This window comes from Lygodium microphyllum, chromosome 8, assembly GCF_053477565.2.
Source record: "Lygodium microphyllum isolate KBCC chromosome 8, Lygodium_microphyllum_v1.1.10, whole genome shotgun sequence".
In the NCBI taxonomy this organism is placed as follows: domain Eukaryota; kingdom Viridiplantae; phylum Streptophyta; class Polypodiopsida; order Schizaeales; family Lygodiaceae; genus Lygodium; species Lygodium microphyllum.
The window spans coordinates 89,003,104-89,028,005 of NC_141142.1; the positions used below are offsets into that span (position 1 = coordinate 89,003,104).

General features: G+C 42.3%; 1 protein-coding gene across 4 annotated transcripts in view; it reads right to left on the reverse strand.

Moving 5' to 3' along the window:
• Window positions 1–11,475, reverse strand: part of LOC148032568 (basic transcription factor 3-like) — a 32,468-nt gene extending 20,993 nt beyond the window's left edge. The window contains exons 1-3 of one of the 4 annotated variants that reach the window (XM_087683211.1): window positions 11,318–11,465; window positions 11,035–11,212; window positions 10,851–10,918 (exon numbers count right to left, since the gene is read on the reverse strand). In XM_087683211.1, the coding sequence (XP_087539337.1) occupies window positions 10,851–10,918 (68 nt within the window). In that variant the 5' untranslated portion in view covers window positions 11,035–11,212; window positions 11,318–11,465. Of the gene's footprint in view, window positions 1–10,850; window positions 10,925–11,034; window positions 11,238–11,317 lie in introns of those variants that run through there. The other 3 variants (XM_087683210.1, XM_087683208.1, XM_087683209.1) reach the window with 3 other exon arrangements.
• Between the last annotated feature and the right edge of the window lie 13,427 nt (window positions 11,476–24,902).

Genomic DNA, 24,902 nt, shown 5'->3' on the forward strand with positions numbered 1-24,902 from the left:
GGATGATAAAGAAAGAGAGCTCCACGTCTATGAGCAAGAAATGTTAGCCATTCTTCATGCAATCAAGAAGTGGCACCACTACGTTTATGGCAGCCATTTTAAGGTGAAGAGCGACCATCGTCTGCTCAAATATTTCCTCTCAGCCAAATCTTTTTCCCAAACAAAGACGATGGTTAGCTACACTTCAAGGATATGATTTTGAGATTTCTTATATGGCAGGCAAAGGATAATGTAGTGGCACATGCTTTATCCAAGATGTGGGCATGTTCTATTTCTAGCATCTCTACCATACATAAGGATTGGATCCAAGACATTCAAGAAAAATATATTTTAGATGAGCACACTGCCAATATTATGAAGAAATTACAGCAAGATGATCGATCTGAATTTCCCAATTTCAAATGGCAAAATGGACTTCTTAGGTTAAAAGGGAGAGTATATTTGACCCCTCAATCATCATTTAGATATCGAATCTTACAGGAGATGCATTCTTCTCCTTTGGCAGGACATATTGGATTGCTTAAAACCTTTGACAAGATCCATAAATGCTTCTATTGCAAGGGACTTTGGAAAGATGTCAAGGAATATGTGATGCAGTGCTTACTATGCCAATAGAATAAAGACTCAAATCTATTGCCTAGTGGTCTACTTCAGCCCTTGCCTATTCCATATAGCAAATGGACTGATATCAGCATGGATTTTATTACACGACTTCCTACCACTAAGCAAGGCTGGAATAGCATTTTTGTTGTGGTTGATCGTCTTACAAATCAGCCCACTTCATACCTACGAAAGTCCAATATTTATTTAGCCAAACAGATGGCAGATCAGCTCATGGAATAAATTTTCAGACTTCATGGATTACCTATGAAGATTGTTTCTGATAGAGATTCCAAGTTCATGGGAAATTTTTGGAAAAGTCTTTTTACTTCCATAGGTACCAAACTAACTCCAAGTACTGCCTATCATCCACAAACACATGGCCAAACTGAAAGGGTTAATAAATGGTTAGAAATCTACCTCATACACTTTTGTCATGATACACAGATTGCATGGGATCATGGATTTATCTTGCAGAGTTCTGTTACAATAATACTCATCACATGAGTATTGGTATATCACCATTTAAGGCATTATATGGATATAAAGTCCAAGTACCTTCAGCATTGTTTCATGATGAAGTGAATCCTCTTGCTCGAGAAGAGTTGGAAAAGATGGAAGCCTTAATGAAGCAATGCAAAGAAAATATCAGAAAGGCACAAGAGACAATGAAATCATATGCGGATGATAAAAGAAGGCATGTAAATTTTGAAGAAGAAGAATGGGTATTTTTGAAAGTACCTAAGTCTCGTTTGTAAAGATTACACGGCGCAGTGAACAGAATCTGAGAAAGAGAGAGAGATAGAGAGTACAGAACAGATAAGAGGAGAATTAGAAAATTTCTTTAGCTCCAAACACTAATACAGAGATGGCTCTGTCCACCCGTGCGCTTCCACAGTGAAGAAGCTTAGATGGCAATCTAGACAGAAGATAGGTGAAGAGCTTAAGGCTAGTTGGAACAACTCTGATTGGGTGAAAGATAGATAATCGATGGCTGTGGAGGGGTTTAGCTTTTATAGCCCGTGAGGGCGGTTAGGTCGGCATGACCGACCTACCATATGAGCCTCCACTAGTCGGCCAAGGATTATTCCAGGGAATATTCCCTTTACCGTCGAACCGGGGGCGCTGCTGTTGGCCCCCCTAGGACCCCCCCAACCAGGGGCCGCTTCCAAGGCCCCCGCACCCCAAAATAGGGGCCCCTTTTAACTCCCTTACCCCACAACTCGATGCAATGTGCCTCGAGTTGCTACCAGCTTAACTACTCAGTCCAACCCAAAGATTAGACCCACAATGGTCACCTTTTTACCATCCGGTCACATAGACCTCATCTGATATACAAGTCAGGACTCAATCAATATCCGGGCTCACATTTGGCTTCTCCTCATAATGGGGGCCTTATAACTTTGAGCACCATGGATCATTGGTCGCACCTTATGAGGGTGGGGCATTAAATATATCTAACACCCCCCCTCAATGTCCACCCATAGGTGAACTATCTCCTCAGCCCAATGCCAAGTTTCTGAAGATGAACTTGAAGTAGATCCTTCGTAAGTACCTTGGTGAAGATATCCCCTCCATTCTCCTCTGTTGGTGGACAGTAGACCAGTTCCACTATCCCATCCTCCATCAAATCACGCACATAGTGATACTGGATCTCTATATGTTTGGTGCGCGCATGAAACACTGGATTTTTGGCAATGGCGATGCAACTCTGATTGTCACATCTCAGCACAATTGGTTCTTCATCCTACACTCCCATATGCCATAGGATCCTTCTCAACCATACTGCTTCACATGCAGCAAACAAGCTGCCTTGTACTCTGCTTCGGTAGAAGATAATGCCACTGTTGGTTGCTTCTTACTAATCCAAGAGAAAATTCATGAACCCAAAGAGAAACAATTACCAGAAACTGACTTCCTGGAATCACTGTCTCCTGCCCAATCTGAGTCACAATTCCCCACAAGAGAAGTTCCGGAATTGTCTGTGATACCATAGTCAAGAGTTTCCTTTAAGTATCTGAGCACCCGCATCCCAGCCTTCCAATGACTCTCATAAGGTTTGTTTGAGAACCTGCTCAAAACACCAACAGCAAAACTGATATCTGGTCTAGTATTACACAAGTAGATCAGACTACCGACCATCCTCCTGTACCTCCCAATGTCTGTTAGTGTTGATGTATCCTCAACAGATAACTTTGCATTCACCTCCATAGGTGTAGCTATCTCCTTGCACTCGGTCATACCAAATGCCTTCAAGATCTCCCATGCATACTTCTTCTGAGAGATGAAGATCTTCCCTGACTCTTACCAGACTTCAATTCCCAAACAATAGTGCAGCAAGCCCAAGTCTGTCATTTCAAACTCAGAAGTAAAAGCCTTTCGAGTTTGGTTGATCATATCTTCATAGTCACCTGTAATAAGAAGGTCGTCCACATATAGGACAATCACTACAAACTTTTCACCATCCCTGTAAACATACAAGTTAGCATCTGAGGCACAATCTTTTGAAGTTTAAGCTTAAAAAGAACTTATCTATCCGCTAGTACCATGCTCTGGGGGCTTATTTCAGCCCATACAATGCCTTCTTCAGCTTACACACTTTGTTCTAAGAATGGGGGGCCTCAAATCCTGGTGGCTGAGCCATGTACACCTCCTCCTTGAGGTCACCATTTAAGAACGCTGACTTAACATCCATTTGGTAAACTGGCCACTGCTTATGGGCGGCCACTGCAAGTACTGTGCCAATAGTGGTCATTGCGGCAGTTGGGGCAAATGACTCTTGAAAATCAAACCCTATAACCTATGAAAAACCTTGTGCAACCAGTCTAGCTTTGTACTTTTCTAAAGTACCATCAGCCTTGTACTTTATCTTCCAAATCCACTTGGTGCCAATAACCTTCCGCTTTGCTGGCCAATCCACTAGCTCCCAAGTGTTATTCTTCATTATGCTGTCATACTCGGCTTGCATAGCTAACTTCCATGCTGGATCTGCAAGTGCTTATTCTAAGTCAGTTGGCTCCTTTACTTCTCTCATAATCTCAACCATCAAAGCCATATTGACTATATGAGCAAAAGCCCTCCTTTGCTCCTCTATTCTCTAAGACCTCCTTGGTCCGTCTGCCTTCTCCTCAACAGATGTGAGCATAGGATTATTATGGTCATAGAGCTGCTTCACTCAACGCGGCAATGGCTTTTCTGGTGGGGTGATGTTAGGTTGGTAAACTTTTTCCTCATCATCTAAAGATGATGCTTCCTCCTCCTTAAGGATAGAGACAACTCTTGGGACAGGTTCATAGTGGACTACTTCTTTGCTTGATGATAAAGTGGAAGAACTTGCCTTCTCCTCCTCCACTGTATGTAGCTACTCCTTGAACACCACATCACGGCTCACGATGATCTTTTTTACCTCTTCGTCATATAATTTATAAGCCTTCTACTCATCACTATAATCTAAGAAGATACATTTTCTGCTTTTTGTTTGCAACTTGTTTCTCTTCTCATCTGGAATATGTGCATAACATTTACATCCAAAAATTCTGAAGTGTGAGACAGATGGTTTCTTACAAGTGTAAGCCTCATGATGTGTTTTTCCCTTGAGAGCCTTTGTAGCTCCGATTTAAAATGTAGACTGCAGTATTAACAGCTTCAACCCAAAAATGGTTAGGCAAACCCTTGCCCTTTAGCATGCATCTTGCCATCTCCACAATGGTGCGATTCTTGCGTTCCAAAACACCGTTCTGCTGAGGTGTGTGAGGCGTCGTCAATTGACGCTTAATCCCTTTACTCTTGCAAAAGTCTTCAAACTCCTTTGAGTTGAACTCACCACCACCATCTATTCTAAATTTCTTCACACTTTTCCCTGTTTCATTCTCAACAAGTTTTAGCCATTCTTTAAACTTACCAAAATCTTGAGCCTTATCACGAAGGAAGTACACCCACATCTTCCTACTGTAGTCGTCGACAATCAACATAAAATAAGAAGATCCCCCTAAGGCCCGTGTAGGCATCTTTCCGCACAAGTCAGGATGCACCAACTCTAGAGAAGCCTATGCTCTATTCTTGCTTTCTTGTGGAAATGCCTTTCTCTATTGCTTGCCCATCATACAAGCTTCATAAGGTTCCTTCAATTCGGTCATTGCAGTTAGGTGAGCAACCATACCTTACTTATGCATCTCCTTCAACACTGCAAATCCGATGTGTCCAAACCTTTTATGCCAAAGCTTACTTGTGTCCACTCCAACGGTGGTTGTAAGAGCACTTAGCTCATATAGGTTGTTCCTTCTTTCTCCTTTGCCAACAACTTTGCCGTCATTGTCAAGAATTTGTGCACTTGTCTTCTTGAACCTCACTTCATGATCAAGATCAGTTATGGAAGCAACTGATAACAGATTTCTCCTAATTTCGGGAACATACAACACATTTGAAAGCTTTTTAACATCACCATTCGCAGCAACAAATGAAATAGTACCTATGCCCGCAGCAAAGCATTTTGTATCATTTCCAACCGTCACAGTGATGGATTCTTGTGGAGGCTGCATAGAACTGTATAGACCTTTCTTGTTGGTCATGTGACGGGAGGCCTCACTATCCAACACCCATGAGTCAGTGGTAGATTCTTCTTACGCCGAGGAGCACACCTCCTCAATGGTCGCCATGAATAACTCCAACTCTGCTTCAGCCGTATTGGCTGTCTCTTTCCCTTTACTTTTAAGGGTACCATTCTTTTCATCTACCTTCTTGACACGACAATCTGCGATTGCATGTCATTTCTTCTTGCAGTAGAAGCACTCTCCTTGAAACTTCTTCTTACCGCCCTTCTTTTTTTTATCAACATCATTTTTTGTGGAGAAACCATCTTTGCCTTTTGCATTCGCACAGAATGCAGCATCTCCATTGTTGCTTCCTTCTCGGGCTTTCAACCTCAACTCCTCCTCCAACAATAATGCACAAAACTCCTCAAAACTCAAAGCTTGAGGTCTCACATGAGTATTAAGGACAGTTGCTAGTCCATCAAACTTTTATGGACAAATCCGAAGACACCTCCGAGCTAGCTCCTCGATAGTCTTTTGTATCCCAGCACCAACCATCTAGTTGCGCAGATTCTTAATCCGAGTGATGAATGTTTCAACTCTCTCTTCTTCAGCAAACTTCTCCGCTACTAGTTGATTCTCCAAGTTTTGAATCCTTGTTTGGTTTCGCGTTTCATACTGACTCCTCAGTACGTTCCAAGCCTCTAATGCTTTGGTTAAATACTAAATCAAAGTCAGAACAGTGTCAGAACAGCTTGTAACTAAGGCACACAATGCATCTACATTCCTTCGTTTCCAAGCTCGTAGAAGATCTGCATTCGGAGGAATCATCACACTAGGATTTGATGGGTCGAATATAGGCTATGGTTCTACATAAGTCCCCAGCACAATCTCCAAAAGTTCATAAGAATCAAGGATAGTTGTAATTTTGAACTTCCACAAAGTTTAGTTTGTACCATCTAACTTGCCTTTACTGAAGGTTGGTGGACGAATCCTCAGTGTTTGAATAGTTAGTGCAGTACCACCACCTCCTGCACCGCTTCCTGATGCGCCAGAACCGCTTCCAGAAGACGACATTGTTCCTCTTTGCTGTTGAAGCCTTTGCCTCTTGCGCACTCTTCGATCCCTAGAGCCCCCTGGGCTCTGATACCATGTAAAAATTACACGGCGCAACGAACAGAATCTGAGAAAGAGATAGAGATAGAGAGTACACAACAGATAAGAGGAGAATTAGAAAATTTATTTAGCTCCAAACAACTGATACAAAGATGGCTCTATCCACCCGTGCGCTTCCACAATGAAGCTTAGATGGCGATCTAGACAGAAGATAGGTGAAGAGCTTAAGGCTAGCTGGAACAACTCTGACTGGGTGAAAGATAAATGATCGATGGATGTGAAGGGGTTTAGCTTTTATAGCCCGTGAAGGCGGTTAGGTCAGCATGACCAACCTACCATATGAGCCTCCACTAGTCGGCCAGGGAATATTCCATTTACCGTCGAACCGGGGGTGCTGCCGTTGGCCCCCCTGGGACCCCCCAGCCAAGGGCCGTTTCCACGGTCCCCCGAACCCCAAAATAGGAGCCCCTTTTAACTCTCTTACCACACAACTTGATGCAATGTGCCTCGAGTTGCTACCAACTTAACTACTTAGTCCAACCTAAAGATTAGACCCACAATGGTCACCTTTTTGCCATCCGGTCACATAGATCTCATCTGATATACAAGTCAGGACTCAACCAATATCCCGGCTCACATTTGGCTTCTCCTCATAATGGGGATCTTACAACTTTGAGCACCATGGATCATTGGTCGCACCTTATGAGGGTGGGGCATTGAGCATATCTAACATCGTTATGCTTCTCTCAAGGGTGGACATAATAAGCTTACTCATCGCTATTATGGTCCATATCAAATCATAAAGAAAGTTGGGGATCTTGCCCATCAACTTGATTTACCTCCTACAACACGCATTCATAATGTTTTTCATGTGTCTCAACTTAAGAAATACATTGGGCCTAACATACAAGTTCTTGAAGAACTACCTCCTCTTGATGAAGATAGCTTAATCATTTATGAGCCCGAAAGATTTGTTGTCAAGAGAGAGAAGGTTCTAAGGAACCGTATTGTTATGGAATATCTTGTTAAGTGGAAGGGATTGCCTATGGAAGAATCATCTTGACAACATGCTTCATATTTGGATCAGTTTCCATGGCTTCTTCAAGAAGATAATTAGTTCATTGCACAGTGGACAGCCTGCTGTATTAATTTTCTGTCATGAAAATAATTGACCTATCGACATGAAAATTGGATTTTGATGATATGGATGGATACATTATGAAGTATACTTCATTTCTATCACTCAAAATGCGACAATCCTACATTTCAGTCCAAAGTTATGGGTCATTTACTATCGCTACCCTGTTCAGAACAGCATTCCAGATTTCCACTGTTTTGAGCTTATTTTGGAGATTCTTTTCAATGGAAGATTATCTTCTTCAATAGAGAACTTCAACAAGGATATTCAATATTGGCCTCTCACTTCTTAACACTTACCATTCATTTGTCATTTCACTCTTCAAAGTTTTGAGGACAAAGCTTTTGGGCAAGGATGGATTGTAATAAAGCAATTTTCATGTTGCTTTAATTAGGAAATTAGCTTAGTTTGGATTGGAGTATAAAAGGCAAGAGGGTGTCAATGTAAATCATCTTTTTAATCATTTTACACATCTCCACTTCTTGGAGTTTGAAGGAATTTCCTTCCCCACCATTGTAAGGGGTGAGTTCCTTGCAGCAGCCATCATCAATTGATTCTCAAGCTTCCATGGCTTCAACATCTTTTGTAATTCTTGGTTGTAAGATGCATTAATTGCTTGACCTATGGGACTTGAGGATGAACTGCCACCTATGGTGACCTTGAGTCACTTGGGGAGAGAGGTTGTGCCTGATAGGTCTTTTATGTGCTTGGAGCATGCCCCCTCTACGTTCTAGTTTACATCCCAAAGAGCCAACTTCTCCCTTGAAGCTAACGCTTATGCTATTTTCTTGAGGTATTCCAACATCTTGGGTGTGTTTTTTAACAATGTGTGGCATAAATACAAATTCTTCTTGATGTTCCAAATACCCTCACCAACCAAGTGACTAAGGCTACATTACTACAATAGTAAGCACATGCTCACACATGCCTTGTGATGCAAAAGTTTATAAGTGTGACCTTTTGCTATTGCCAAGTCTAAAGCCCATATATCATACTCCAAGTTTGCAAATGTTTGCAAACATCTGTCCAATATATCCCAAGGGTCTAAAACCAACTATGACCCCGACATACCTTGTTATTAACCTTCCCTAGTAGCCAACCAAGGAATACTCCCTTTACTCTCGAATCAGGGTATTGCCTTTGAACACAAATATAAGCCCCCTAATAACCCATATCAAGCAACTCAATGAAATGTACCTTGACTTGCTACCAACTTAATTGCTCTAACTCATAGGCTAGACCCACATAGGTCGTCTTCTTTAAAACCAACTAGTCATATGGACCTCATTTAACAAAGGAGCCAACACACAACCAATGTCTAAGCTCACACGTGGCTTCTCCTCATAATGGGGCCCTCAAACTAGCACCATGGATCAGTGGTGACACCATACAAGGGTGGAGCATTGAGTATATCCAACTACAATATTTGATTTCCAGCTCCATACTATCACACCTAAAGGTTAGCAGGTTACAATCCAAATTAGCTCCAGATAAGCAGGTTAAGCTGGCTGGACATGTTCATGATCAATTCATGCCATCTGCAGACAGTTTGCAGCATTGTTTATGATTCATTAATGTTGTTCACAATCAATCCTTCTGCTATGGACAATCGGTGGCATCTGCACTCTAGTGCAATTTACAATTGCTCTTGCAGGGCTGAATACAGCTGTTTCGATTCAGGTATAAAGTGGAACATAATCAGATAGATGCATGATACCATGTAAACTGGCAGCTATAATGCATGGCTGGATAAACAGTAATGGGTGTGCTGATTTATGTGCACAGGCTGGAGGTGTTGACTAGGATGCACACAAGGTTGATGCTGAATGCAAACAAAAATCAAGAGAAAAGCTTCGTGAGGTCAAAAAGGTTTTCACAAGGATTACCTAAACCACATAGATTGAGCAACTGACTCTATTGCTTCTTGGATGGGTTCAAGCAGTGGTTACTCCAATTACATAAACAAATTTAAGGGCAGTCACATGTGTAACCTCTTCATTGATTACAAACATCTCAACAATAAACCTTATAACTTTCTTGATCACATTTAACAAAAATCAGAAAGTCCTTACACAATCATGAAGCCCATTCTACAGAGTTAATGTGGATCTCCACCTTGATCTTTGATCCTGCGCTCAGTCTATACAGTCTAAAAGATCTCTGTTAAGGCCTCCAATCTCCCCATTTATCTTTCCAATACCTTGACCATTCCTAAGTCTAGTTCTCTATTTATTTGAGAGCAGCAAGAATTAGGATTTGACCTTAAAAATGTTTATATCGCCCCTGTTAAACTTCATGAGACCGTCTCAGTTGATGACTAGTAACTGTTTTATTACTTTCTCCTAACCCTGCCTGCCATTTGAACTTGGAGATTAATCTTTACAAACATTCCTAGCTGTGGGTTTATTACAATGCCTTCACATACTGATCATAGAGGTGCTGAAGCTTTTCCTCTCGATGCAATAAAAAGAGAAGACTCTTGGAATCTTACTATTGGCCTTGTACTTGTGAAGGCTAAATCAGAGCATAATAGTACGCTGCATTTCTTCTGTTGTAATTGTCAATGCTTCACACACACACACACACAACAAATTTGGTTGGTAAGTGGAGTCTTCCAAGGATCATGTTCCTAAAGCAAGTAGCGAAAGCAAGATGAGCGACTAAAGAGGACATCACGTATAAGCTAGTGGTACTGGGTTCCGCCTTTAAGCCTAATTAAGCACCCGGCTGAAAAAACAAAAACAGAACACCCAAAACAAGTACAAAAACCAACCCACCAAATGCAAGCCAGGAAGAGCCAGATCCAAGTAGAGGTAAAACAGAAGCTGAGACACTTCAAAAATCATTTCTTCTCTCTCTGCCAGCTCCACTCCAGATCTCCACCATCTTGCTCAGCTCCTTGGCACAATACTGCAGCTGTTCCAACTGCAAAGCACACTACCACACTTTCGAATGTGCAGTAATGGAACCATCAACCAGCCACAACCATGACTCTTAAAGCTTTAAGACTAAGCAAGGTTTCCCAGGTTTTCAGAAGGAAGATGACATTGCAATATGTTGACATAGCCAGCTGCACCTATATTTCGGACTTCATTCACTTATATGTCAACAAGACATCTATCACAAAATCCTGAAGAAGTTTTTGAGACATATCGCCAATGTACACACTTCTAGCATTGACTGCTGTAATATGTTCTACCATCGCAAACTTAAAAAATAAAAAGGAAAAAGCAGCATCATCAGGAAACCAAGGTTATGATGGATACATGCATCCCTTTGACCATTTGTTTACCCCTAGGGGAACTAATAAAATGAGCCCATCAGCTCCACAATGACTCATAATCCAAAGAAATTTCCATTTACCACCACAACAGCTCCATGGATACTCAATATCCAAAGCAATTCCCGTTTACGCTTACAAGTGCTACCAAAAAAAAAAAGGGAGGAAAACATTAAAAGGTTGATACCTTCTGACAGTGCCTTTGCCACCAGTGCGGACTGCACTAGCCATCTTCATCAACTTCTCCCTGTCCATCTGCATCAACCAAAACAAAGTGAGAACTAATATGTGTGCTTAATTCAGATAGCGAAGAGGGATCTTCCTCAGGCATCACAAAATGTTATGATAGGCAGAATTTCGAGATTGTGTACCAAAGCCTATGAAAGGCCAAGACACATGAAATATCCAGAACCTCTCAGACAGCCATGGTCATGTAAGTGTCCACTCCACGAGACTGTAAAACTTTTCACGTGGCGGGACTGACAGACACATGCTGGTACGCAGATGAAAATGAAGCTATGGCATACTCTAGATGTCTTACAAGGGTACCTGTGAGGACGAAGCGAACCATGTGGCTTCACGATACATCCATTGCGGGGCACACACAGTCAAGGAAGGACGAAGATGGGCAGGAAAGAGGGAAGATTTGCGTACCTGGCTTGACTCGAAGCAGGGCTATACCTCTTCTGCTGCTGCTGCTGCTTCGTCTTCTCCTCCGTATAGGCTTTACTCTCTCAACACCAACCCGAAGCCTCAGCGCAGGTTGAGTGATCCGGTTCCATCGTGTGAACACTCAAAAGAAAGAGCCTTTTAAGTGTTTGGGAAATTTCCACACAAGAAGTCTTAGACAAATTTCCACACTAGTCCCCGCAAATAAGGACGAACGTCCGGATGGACACCTCAAACGGAAAGCCAATAAAGGCACATCAAACACGACTTGGGCACGGCACCCTTGCTTTCAAGATTGTCCGGATGATTGCATGCATTTGATGCGTGTTGATTGGGTGACGACTTCTTTCTCTGTGCTACAAAGAACTGTCCACTCTCACCTCCTGCTGGTCAAATTCAGCAACACTAGGATAGTCCTATTTCCCAATGGATGATTGCCACCTCAATTGACATCACATCTATCTACATGAATGTGAAATGGCCCTAATGGTAGGTTCAAATGAAGGTGGTAGCAATGTAACCATGACCAACCTTCCACTCCTCTATGTGAACTATGAAGCCAAAGGCAAAGTGTGCTCTAAAAATATAAGAGTGTCAATGGATCTTTTGAAAGAGGGTTTTGCACACTTTGCCATGGATCTTTTGAAAGGTCACGCGCCGAGGGAAGGGGGGGGGGGGGGGGGGCGGGGGGATTTGCACGGTGTCAATAGAAAGAGGGTGAGTCTGAAGGAAAGAGGACGAAGGTCTTAGCCACTTGGGGCACGCCATATCAAAAGCACACCCCTTTGATATATGTTTGTTGCCACTCGTATATGAACCTGGCCTAAGTTCTAGACAAATTCCCACTATAGTTCCCACATTGTGGATTACTATGACATTTTGAGCTTGTGTGAAGGAGGGACCATGTACCTAGCTAGTTGTAGGCTGGGTTCAAGGAGTTGCCAACTTGAGGTGGGGGACAGCAAGCCCCCATAGCTGCACCTAGCTAGGTATGATGTGCCTTCTCCTGAGCAAAAGCTCATGATGTTGAACACTTTAGAGAAAAAGAAGAGACAAGAGCACATTTTTTCTCATGGAAAAATGTCAAAAACTTCTTGTGTCTATTCTCATGTGAACAAGCCCTAGAAATATCTTTAAATTTCAAGAACATCACCAAAATGCCCTCATAGCTTTATGGGAATTCTCAAAATATCCCTCAAATATTAAAAAAAGCTCCCCAAATATCTTGTATAGGGTAACAAAAATGATATAATGAGTCGGCAAACTTCAATGTGAGCAAAACATTTCTCACACATTTATTTTGCTTTTTCATCATTCAAACAAAGCTTGTGGAGTTGGAGGGAAGTCAAGAAATTGCTCTCACCTTGATCCATTAGGGCTATGGCAAACACTTTAAAAAAAAAAATGAGTTACGCTGATGACAAGCCAAAAGGAGGACAAAATGAAGGTAAATCGCAACTAATGAGAAACTCTATTTACAAACAATAACCATTCACTTTGATGAAGTCTTTTCCCATGTGGTCAAGATGACCACCCTACACTTGGTTTTGGCCTTAGTCGCGCAACTTGACTTGGACATGTATCAGATGGATGTCAAGACTGCATTCTTGCATGGGGATTTGCATAATGAGATATACATGGAATAGCCTAAGGGCTTTGCAGAACCTGGCAGGGAGCACCTAGTATGCAAGTCGAAGAAAAGTCTTTATGGCTTGAAGCAGGCACCTAGGGAGTGGTATCATAAGTTTGATGCCTTTATGTAGTCACAAGGCTATAGCATGAGTGCTATGGATCCGTGTCTTTACAGAAGAAAGCCAGTGATGGATCATTGCTTATTTTAGTACTTTATGTGGATGATATGCTGATAGCAAGAAAAGCTCATGATGAGCTGGATGCTCTTAAATCTCAGTTGAAAAAGAGCTTTGAGATGAAGGATTTGGGATAGGCAGAATTGCATTGACGAGTGGAACCTCATTAGGGGAAAGTTGTCACATCTTGGGTGGGCACTACCATACGACAATTTGCCTAGTCCTTTCTTTTCTATACCAAGGTCCTACCTTTGAGTGTCTTAAACAATAGTCACCATTGGGGACAAGAGGTGGTGAACATTTGGCAAAAGTGGTCATTAATAACTATAAATGCATTCAATGTCTTCATAGGCAAGGGCAGTCATGTTAGACTCTTGTCGTGCCATTGGTCCTTCTCCCATGTAGACTGTGGGAGGTGGCAAGAGAGGCAAAGATGTGGTCAGGGGAGAGATGATTAGACTAATAGAAAGAGTCCCAGGAATGTTGAAGCCATGGAGATAGATTTTCTTTCTATTACTAAGCATGTGACTAACATGGAAGAAATTTAAAAGATCTCTATGTAAACACATCAAACAATTGAGTGAGAAGAAAAGGACCCTTGCTATGCAAAGTAAAGGCAAGAGTGTTTAGACCCTCATGGCATTTTCTCTTCAAAGAATCAAAAGGAGATAGGCTAGTTTTTCTTATGTGGATTGTTTTGTTTCTTCATTGGAAGAATCCTTGTGGAGGAGTAATTCGCCACACAATTCCTACAAACATATCATATAGACACAATGCTCAGCCAATTACAAAGCTATAGGTGAAGGCATCTATTTTGCATTATCAGCTCTCAGCATAAGAGAGATTGGATATTGACTTCTATAATGGATTTCAAAGGTAAATTTGTTCATGTTTTTCTTTGGTGTCCCCCTTTTTCGCTGAAGAAATTTTGTTGCATGATTGTGATGTTTAGATCACATTTTCTAGGTTGCTTAGTTAGTTTGATGCAAAAGTGTGTGTCCTAGCTAAATCTCTAAGAAAAATATTATGTATCCTAGCACCAACAAACAGGTTATTGTGAGTTGAGAAAAAAGTAAGTAGTTTGTGGGTTAGGCAAAATGTGATTTCTAACTATTTTGAGGTCTTTAACCCATATGGAATCAAAATGATGGTGGAAATCAAATTTTTACTAATCCTTCACTCATGTTATATATGCCATCAAATAGGTCACTTTGAAGGGATTGCCAAGCTAAAACAATGCAAAAAGGGGCACCTGGTGGTAGTAAACTTGTGAGATTGCAAGGCAAAGAAGAGGAGGCAAAGCAAGGGCCTACTCATAAGGTAGTTAACAAACTATTTAAAGCTAGCAACATTGATGGAAGAGAGTCAATGCTAGTTGAATCCAACAAGACCAAGGCTCAACTAGTCAAGGAAGTTGCAAAGAATTGGAGCATAACCCAATCAAAGAGCACCAAGGAGAATATTCCACCATCGAGAGAAGAGAGTAAAGGCAAAAATAGCAAATGAAAATATTATATCTCTCTCAAAAAACTTGCCATATTGCCTTTGGTGGATAGAGACATTTCTATATCATTGGCTAATTAGAATGATTAGTTGGATTTTGATCCTATCCATGGATAATATTGCCAAGAAATGTAACGGAATATCTTGAAATGTGAGAGGACTTACTTCAACAAGATTGTACCATCCTTACTAGAGAATGGAATATTACCACATGAGAAATGGTTAGGTAATGATAGTTGGGGCAATTTGTGTCACCTCCAAGATTTAATTGATGTTGCTCATATCATCAAAAGAGTCTAAGATTTTCACCCTAGCATAATAGGCGCAAGTGTGAGCATCATGATTGAAGAAGGATGCAAGTTAAAAGTGGAAGCATGCAAAACGGAGTGCCGAAAATAACTTCGGAGGGATTATTTTCTCAAATTGCATTAGAGTTATTAAAGCAACATCATCCACAAGGTACAACATTAATGTGTTCTAGTTATCTTATGATTACACTATTATCTTTGTAACATTATTTGAGAGCAATGCTTGCTTCCATGCAAATGGTAAAATATCCCAGAGTTAGATAGGAAGGCTCGTGGCTATATGAGATTGTGGGCACTGAGCTTTTATTCACCCTTGATAGGATTGGCCCAATTAACACAATATATATGTATAAATTAAAGAGAATTGGTCAAGAGTCTAAAAAGTGGATAGGATGTTGCATGTAACTTTGAGAGCAATGATTCTCCTTGATTTGATATTATCTTCTAGTGCACCTTATTAAGAGAAAGGGATGTGGTCATTACCAATGGACTGTTCTTCCCTTTGGTATTAAGACCGCTCTTACCTATTTCCAAGGTTGGACAGATATGGTGTTTTCAAAGTTCCTATTTTGCTTAGTGTATATAGATGATATCTTAGTGCTTTCTGAAACAATAAAGGAACACTTAGATCATCTCACTCTCATGCTTGCTGTTGAACAAGTTGGCATGGTGCCCTCCCCTACAAAATCTTTTTTTTTTGTAACAAAGGTTGAGTTTTTAGGTCTAAATATCCATCATGGAAGGGATGGTAGAACTCCAAGAACATGTATTAAAAAATATATTAAGTTTTCCCGATCAACTCGCGAATGTAAGAATGTTTCAACAGCTCTTAGGATGCTTGAATTGGATAAATTCCTCTACACCCAACCTAGCTTTGTATACTCAAGATCTCTACATACTTTATTTGGAAAAATCACTTTATTTGGAAAGATCTACATACTACTGTTGTGCAGCAAATCAACGCTATTATCTAGAAATTGCCACCTCTCCATTTACCCTTTGGGCATCCCTTGGTAGTTTACATTGATGCCTCTGGTCTTGGTTGGGTTGCTATCTTGTGTGAACATACTTCTCCATCAACTCCACCAACCCAAATTCAACACCTACAAATTTGCCACTATGCATCAGGAGTCTTCTCAACTACCCAAAAGAATTATTTGCCATATCAAAGAGAAATCTTAGCCATCATGAAAGATATCAAAGCCTTCCGTCTCTTTGTGGAGTTCGAATCTTTCACAGTCTAAAACAGATCTACAACATGTGCGGGGATACTTGACAAAAAAGGCACCTTCAGAAATCTGGAATAAAAGACTTCTTTGGTGGTCACTCTTTTTTGATGAGTTGGACATCCACTTTGAACATGTACTTGGAAAAGATAACGTCCTTGCGGACTTATTGTCCTGCTCATATCCACCTTGACACCTGGCACTTTACTCTGTAATCTATTGTATTGTACATCGTAGATTGTACATTGGCCCTTTTTTTTGGTGTGCATGCATCGATCCTGTAAATCTTGTACAAAAGAAACATTTGATACCCACTCAACACAAGTGGAAGCTAGCTCATACCGCACTTTGTAATCCCTATAAATATGGGCTTGGGGAAGTCCTCAACACCTTGTTCTACACATTGTGAGTCTTCGACATTCAACAATCTGCAATATAGAAAACATCCTTTATCCACTCTCAAGCACTTCTCTGCGTTCTGTTGTCTTCTTCTTGTTTGTCTATGTTCCTTCCATTGTTTCTATATAGCTACGTTGCATGACTCTAAACCTTATATATATATATATATATATATATATATATATATATATATATATATATATATAGTAACTTCTCTCTCCCCCCCCCTTTCTTCCCCCCTCTCTCTCAATTAGCAGCTTCTCTCTTTTGCCCCCTCTTAATTTTGCAAGGGCCATGCATCTGTTTTTCACAACCCTCTTAATTTTGTAAGGGTCAAGATTTTGCATGAGATCCATTGTCTTAGATGACACTTTTAGTAGTTAAGATTAGGACGAAAAGAATATCGCATTGTTACTCCCACATGCATATATACATTCACGTACCTCCCTCTTTTATGTGTGTGATTTGCTATTACATCTTGATATATCATCACTTCCAGTGTGCACACATAAGTGAAACTATATCCTACATGTTTTTGCTACATTCAATTGAGTATTATTGTGTGGCCTTACTATAAGAGGATGTAATATCAAATAATTTGTTACACTTACTACAATAACGTGTGATATTTGTTGTTTTTTAAATTGTTCAAATAGTTAACATTGGGACAACAATATTACCTCATTGTTATGCAATCCATTGTGCACATATACATGCACATGCGCGCATGTATCCACACTCCACCCTTCCCTAGATATTTTGCATGTGCTTTATTTCTACATCTTATAGTACTAGAATTGAGCGAATGCATGCACACAATCTCCTTCACTTGCACATTCCTTTCTCTTTCTCCTTTTCTCTCTCATTCTCATTTCATTGTGCTTGTAAATTAACATAATCAAATAATTCTGAAAGTACATATTCATCATGCACATCAAATATCAATTGAGTTCCATTGCTGGAGGGTGGAATAGGTGATCCCTAACAAATTCTAGGACTAAACCATGGAAGCATGCTAGCTCGGTCAAGTAGAGAAGCATGCCCTCCAAAGAACTGTATCCATGGGGTGTCCTTCAAATGGGGGTAGGCATATAAAGATGTTGGCTGGGTTCCTCTACATCTTCTCCATGCTATCATCTACAAATAGTGTCGTAGTTGGGCCAAAGTGCGACCAATCAATGTCATCAAAACATTTCAAGAAAAGGGGCTTTGTGTAACTCCTTTCGGAAGAAGTGGCTATGGGAGCTGCTTTGTACTTGCCTTATCCATATTGAAATACAAAGGTTGGCGCTTACTTTAACGACTTCACATATTCACCGGTTGAGTAGCTCGCTTAAGTTGTCTTCCTTCATTGAGCTCCAAATGGCAATGTCAAATAATGTGGATATTTCCTTCAAAAACTTTGCAAGCTCTAGCCACAAAATCACCTATTACTTGCCCACTTCTAGGGGCTTCATCAATAATGATCCCTTCTACATTGGCCACTTATGTAGAAGCACCCCATTCACATCGAATGTAATTAAGTTTCAAGTTGTGGGAGGTAGTTGTACATGCGCGTGTGGAAAGTGAGTACCCATATATTGGTATGATAAAAAAGAGCACTACATTACAATTAAATATTGTATAAGTTTATGTAAACATGTTACCTTTGCTCTTAGAAATCTTCCATCTTTGTCAAAGCGATATAGACATGCAATTTGTCTATTGGAATTTAGTGATATTCATGCAAGGTCACCACATCTTGCATTGCAATCTAAAATGGTGTCCCCCTCTTTTGTGTACGTTTGCAAGAATGAGCTCCAAAAAGCCTTACCACATTGCATGCCACCTACAATATGTGGTATTCATATAAGGGATTATGAATCTAATGAATGTCTACAAAACATCTTTGCTATAGTTTAACAACATTGGATCTCATACTAACCTCTCATTGGGGATCCTGATGTATATTAGAATGCATGTGTGCTAGAATATATGTATGCAGTGGGAGCTCACGCTCATGCGCCGAGACCCATGGACCGTTTATTGGTTCAAGCATTTCAAGCGAGCACAAATGGCTATCTCTCACCTAGCTGACACACCTTCGATGCTACAGGGGTGTAGTAAGCTTACCTTCATGCTCGAATGAGTACCCTCCTTCCACAAGCAAATTGGTAGCCCCATGATTCGATATGCAAGCTCAAGCAACCTCAAACCTCCATCTCCAAGCTCCATCCTCCATAGCTGTGCGCAAGAGAAAGAAGAGAAGAGAAGAGAAGAAGAATAGAGGAGATGATGGAGAGATTCTTCTCCAAGTTCCCTCACCCTCACACACTCACTCCCTCACTTCTTCACACTCCCTCTCTCAAGCACACACAAGCAAGTAAGAAGGAGAGAAGAAGGGAAGAAGAAGGGAAGAAGAAGAGACCACTTTTTCCACATACCAAAGGATGCACTCTTCATTCACTTTTTAGGTTTATATAAAAGCCCTAAATCTCTTGGGCACCCATCCCCTTTTTTACATGACCGGGCATCTTGCCAAGGTTCTCTTTCCCTATTCCTTTCCAATTGCCATATCCCTTCACCTATGTCCATTTAGACTTTACAACTTACACAGGAGGGAGCTTGGTGCTCTTATAAAATGAATTACATTATGCCATGCACTTTCCTTGCTATAGCTTTCAGAGGCTCTCCTTCATCCTTGAGAGAGCACCTTGCTAGAATCTTCAGTGCTTTTCTTCATCCTTGAGAGCACCTCACTAGAATCTTCAGGGATTTCCTTCATCCTTGAGAGCACCTCACTAGAATCTTCGGAGCTCTCCCACATTTTTTCTAAGCTTGCATTCTCCTCCACTTTTCTTGACTGGGCAGAATGAGCTTCTCCATTCACCTTTTAACTTGGGCTTCCTTGGTCTTCCTCTACTTCTTTTTGGTTGCATGGTCCGTGTCCGTGACTCCTAGATGAGTGCCAGTTCCATGGCACTTGTGGGTTTGAGCTAATGAAGATTCGGTGATTTGAAAGGCAGTCATGTGAGTCGATGATGATGGGGCCTCCGAAGTTGGTGGCTTGCATTGTTTGGAGTTACCTGTAAAGAAAAGAAGGTGCACTTCCTAGGGATGTGTCTACCTTACCATGTGATGCATTGTGCTCATGCTAGTGGAAATGGGAGTTGGTTCCACAGGCCAGGCTCGAGTGTTGTCCCACACTTGAGGACCCAGCTCTTTCCTAAGGGGGTGTGGTGAGTGTGGCTTAGGGAGACAAGTCTAACCATAGGCGACAAGGCGCGGGTGACCTCCCTAGGTGTGTCCTGCCCCTTGATGTGTCCTAAATGTGATATGGGGAATCAAAATGGGCTAGGGGGTTAGGGATGGAGTCAGTTGACCGAAGCCACCAGACGTTCCTAACTTGAGGACCCTTAGGTGCAATGACTGTGGCCTACATTTAATGAGATTATTCGATTACTTTCCCTATGATTTCCTTCTAGTGATCTCTTATTCTTTCTCTATTCTTTTCTCTTTTCTTTGTCTTTTCTCTTCTCTTCTTTTCTTTATCTATTTTTTTAATGTCAAAAATCTAGTCTTCATCATTAAACTCATGAGAGGGAGGAGTTGGGGTCTTAAGAGATTTGTTAAGGAATCTCCAGCTTTGCATGTAACCTTTGAGGTTCATTCGTGCCTGGAGAGTAGTGGTGGAAAGAAATGGATGGTTACAAAACGAGTGAAGTGACTATCATTCATATCTTCTAAGAGAGCTAAGCAAAAAGAGGGGAGAAGGGTAGCCTACATCATTAACCTAGTCATAACGTAGCTATCTATGCCATTTGGATCAAAAAAGAGTGGTGACAGGCGGTACTCTTGTGATGTAGGCTCTTGCTTCAATAGTACCCCAAGTAATATAAGATAATTACATGTAGTTAGGAAGGCTGGATTTGAGCATGAAGTGAATTCATTGAGGAAGTGGGCTATGGAGTTGTACATATCTTGTAGCATAAAAGTGAGGGCTTTCTCAAGCTTGGTGGCATTGACATTGTATACTCTGGGAAAGTCATATCGACCATAGATGTCGGGGTTATAATCCACTCCTACCCTTCTTGGATCTGGCATGAAAGTGGGGTTATTTCTTTTGAAGGGTAGGGTATTGTAAAATGACATCTAGGTGTCAGTGTTACCTTCCCAAATGCGCCTCCTCCACTTCGGTTTTAGGTACTTCATAGACTTTGTTTTCCAAGTAGTCTGGAGCCTCTGTTTCCCATTGGGTAGGATTTCTCTCTCTCTCTCTCTCTCAGGTCCACCTCCAGCCTCCTTTTGACGTTGATCACCTCTTCCAACACCTTGGTTGATAATACCCTACTCAATGCAGTGGGAAATTGGAAATTGAATTCAAATGGCTCACAATTATTCTCTCTCTGCTCCCGGAATATGAGTTCAGTATGATAGTTTATTGGTAAGCAGTCTTCTCTCGGCAGAATGGGCTCTGTGCTGGCATTACTTGCCAGTTGAGCATTCAGCCTTCTCCAAGCTTGCTCAAGCATTTGCTTCATCTTATTTTTTAGCTTGGCTTTTTTGGCAATAGGGATGTCCATCTGCTGTTGCTCTTCTGGTCGTGGGGAAGGAGGTTGTGGGACTAGCTCCTCCTCTTGTTGTCCCATTTCCAGGCTTGTCCCTATCTCTTCAGTTGGCCTTTGCATTTCCTCTCTTTTGTGCTCCTGTCGCTCTGCTTCCTTGGGCCGCCCTGCTGCCTATGCTTAGATGTGCAGTCCATGTCTTAGAGCCCTACAGGCGACGGTTTCGAGTTTTTCCCTTAATGATTCAATGGCCTCCTCTTCAAATTGTGTGACATCTAAGAGAGTGTTGAGAAAGGTGCATTGTTGGGCTTCCAAACTTATTTGTGTGGTCTCTGCCCTGCTTTCTGCCAACACCTTGTCACCTTCTGCAAGGGCTAGCTAGCTTGCCAAGTCTCTCACCCTTCCTTTGCTCCCGTCCACCCATTCATCTACTCTTTTCTTCTTTTCCTCCAAGCTCTCATTATACCTTTGGGCTAATGCCCTTAGCCTCCTCTCATGTTTCTCAATTTCTCTTTCCAAGCGTTTCTGCTCTTCTAGCTCCGAGGCTATCCTCTTTTCCAAATCTTCTATGTGCTTTTGGTGCCTTTGGCTTCTCTCTTCTTCTGATGCTGCTAGTTCCTTGGCGACATCCTGGACCTTTTCATTCTCCTTTTGCAGGTCTTTATACAACACTACTGGCTCGTCATAATGGCATTGTAGGCTCATGAGGTTTTGTGTTTCTGCAACAGCGAGCTTTGCTTGCCACCTTTCTTATTCTCCACTCTTGGCCTTGAGCCCCTCCTTTAACTCATTTATTTCTCTTTGATACTGTGGGAGCTTTCGCTCAACCGCCAAGACCCTCGGACTGCTTATTGTTTCAAGCATTCCAAGCCGAGCACTAATGGCTACCTCTCACATAGGCGACGCGCCATCCATATCTACGGGTGTAGTGAGCTTACCTCCATGCCATTCGAGTTACCTCCTCTCCCGTGCACTCCGGTACCTCCACGATCCAAGTGCAAGCTTCAAGCAAGCTCCATCCTCAAGCTCCATGCTCTAAGCTCCATCACCGCGAGCAAGAGAAGAGAAGAGAAGAGAAAAGAAGAAGAGAGGAGAAGATGGAGAGCTTCTCCTCCTTGGTCCCTCACCCTCACACACTCACTCCCTTACACTCTCGCACTTCCTCTCTCAAGCACAAGCTCAAGCAAGCAAGAACAAGAAGAAGAAGGAGAAGAGGAGAGCCACTTTTTGCCACACACAAGAATGAGCTTCTCATTCACTTTTCAACTTTATATACAAAACCCTAAATCCCTTTTGGACGGTCATCCCCTTTTCCCCTTTCTTACATGGCCGACCGTAGCCTAGGCCCTTTTTCCCATTGTCCTTCTCTCTCTCTAGCTTCCTTTTCACCGCCCATCTACATTTACAAATTGCAAGGGTGAGAGCCCGACGCTCCTTGAATTAAACCATGATGCGCTTGCGCTATTTTACAATAGTTTTGACTTGCGCTTTTCCTTGTGCGCCTTTGTCTTCCGTTTCTCTTTGCCTTGGCCTTTGTTTTTGTCTTCTGTTTTAGCTTTCCGGATTTTCCACCGCCTGGCACTCTTTTACAAGATTTCAGGGTGCGCCTTTGTATTTTAAAATGCACCTTTCCCCTTTTGCATTTGCCCTGGACTTTTTAAGGTTGTCCTTGCACTTTTGACCTTTTCTCCTCTTCTTTCTTCCGTCGGGCTACATTTTTTCCGCCTTTGCCCTGTGTCTTTTTCATTTCCTTTTGCTTTCTTCATGTTGGGGTTAACATTACCCCCCTCCTAGACGAGTACCAGTCCCATGGCACTCTGCGTCAAAGGTAGCATGCGGAGCTTGCACCGTAGATGTGGGTGGAAGGGTTGTTGTGGGTTGCCTTGGAGGAGCTCTTATGTTGGTGCGGAGGAAGGGCGTTGGTGGCACTGTGCTGTTCCGATTGGCTGGTGATAAGATTGTTGTAGGTGGCGAGAGGGCTACTCTTTGTTGGGAATGGCCACTCATGGCTGGCACGAGGTTTGGTGTGCATGGGATGCTCATGGTGGATCCTGCTCGTGATGATTTGCTGGTGGTTTGCATGATGAAGTAAAGGACAAGAGTTCAGAGTTGAGTGTTGATGTAGAGCTGACGGCGCTTTCGTTGGAGTCTTTAATACCTGCAATTGGAAAATCTCTTAGGTGGTCTCTCCCTAAGGGGTAGTGCTAGTTTTCGTAGTGTGCACAAGACATATTTGGATTAGTTTGGGAGACAAGTTGAACTCTAAGCAAGCCTGGAGTATTGTCGCGCACTTGAGGACCCAAACTGTGCATAGACTTTGGTGCAGTTATTATGTGAGTGCGCGTGCATACTTAGATATTACATAGTTAGAAGGCTGCGGGCTAGGTTCTCGTAACAATGTGTGGATGAAGCAAAGTTGTCCCTATTGAGAAGTTCTTGTGAAGGTGTATGAGACATCCTTTGCCTTGTGACCGCACAACGTAGCATAATTGAATATACCGGGACACCGCACTTTCGGTAGCTCGAAGCTATTGGACTTGCTTTGTGAAGGACGGTGTACTTTTCATGGCCAATCGTGCGGTGCTTACCACCATTGATCGCAATGGTATTAAAGCAGAGTGCCAGAGGGGACTGTGCAAGTGGGTCAGGGTGACAGGTCTAACCATAGGCGAGACAAGCTCACCTCGGTATGTCCTGCCCTTGATGTGCCCTGAACTATTGTGGGTGATGCTAGGGGGTTAGGGGGCTAGGGACGGAGCCAGCCAACCAAGGTCACTGGATGCACCTAACTTAAGGACCCCTAGGTGCGGTGCTATGATCGTGGGTGCTTCTCATTTCTTTGTTTTTTTTTTTTGGGCCAAAGTACAACCACTGCAATATGCTGAGGCTATGAGCCTTTTTGGCTGGGAAATGTCAAGCCTAGAAGGCTCAGGAAATGGATATGACAATGATGATTGTGCCCGAGCCTCGTTGTTAGGGGAGCCGTTGCAATATTGGTGCGATTGTGGGGACACCTATCGTGAGCTCACTATAGCGCTTGGCCTAAGAAGAGAGTGTAGCCCATGACTATGCTTTGGTGCGTGCGATGTGGGTACGCGCAAGGGTGATTTTTCGTGTTCTGCATCATGGTTGTGTTGCGGTTTATGTGCGGTTGGTGGTCTTGCAGTGGCCTGGCCGTTGGACGCGTTTGCGCGAAGACCTGTGTCATCCTGCATCCACTTGTCACTTCGTGAGAGTATATGCTCGCTTGCGTTAAGTACATCGAACAAATGCAATCATGTTAAGACATAATTTTTCAGAATTCTATGATGTCTATTGGGATGCCTATTTCATTGCTTGTTAAGGTCGCATGCATTAACGAGAGGTAACGAGAATGTGTACAAGTGGGGATCTTGCCCCTTTACTCATCAAAAAACAAAAAGTTATAGCATGCTGACTTGTCGAGCTACTTGTACATCATAGGGGTTTAATCGATAGGTACGAGGCGGGGTGAGTCCGGTTGGCTAGGCGACCAGGGCGGTGCTAGTGCGGGGCTCCCGTGAGACTGGGCAGGGAACATGTCGGCTGGGACATGAATGGTGTAGTCCCGGGACGCTATCGTTTCCAGAATGTCCTTAAACAATTCATTAAATTCTGTCCTATCTCTGACCGCCTTGTCACTTCGTGAGCACCTGGTGCCCGAGCGTGCATTGGGGGTCTGTGCAACTGGTGTTGCCACATACTGCGTGTTTCTTTGAGTCTCGACCTTCTTGGCCCGGGGATTCTTCGGCCTTCGTCCGGGA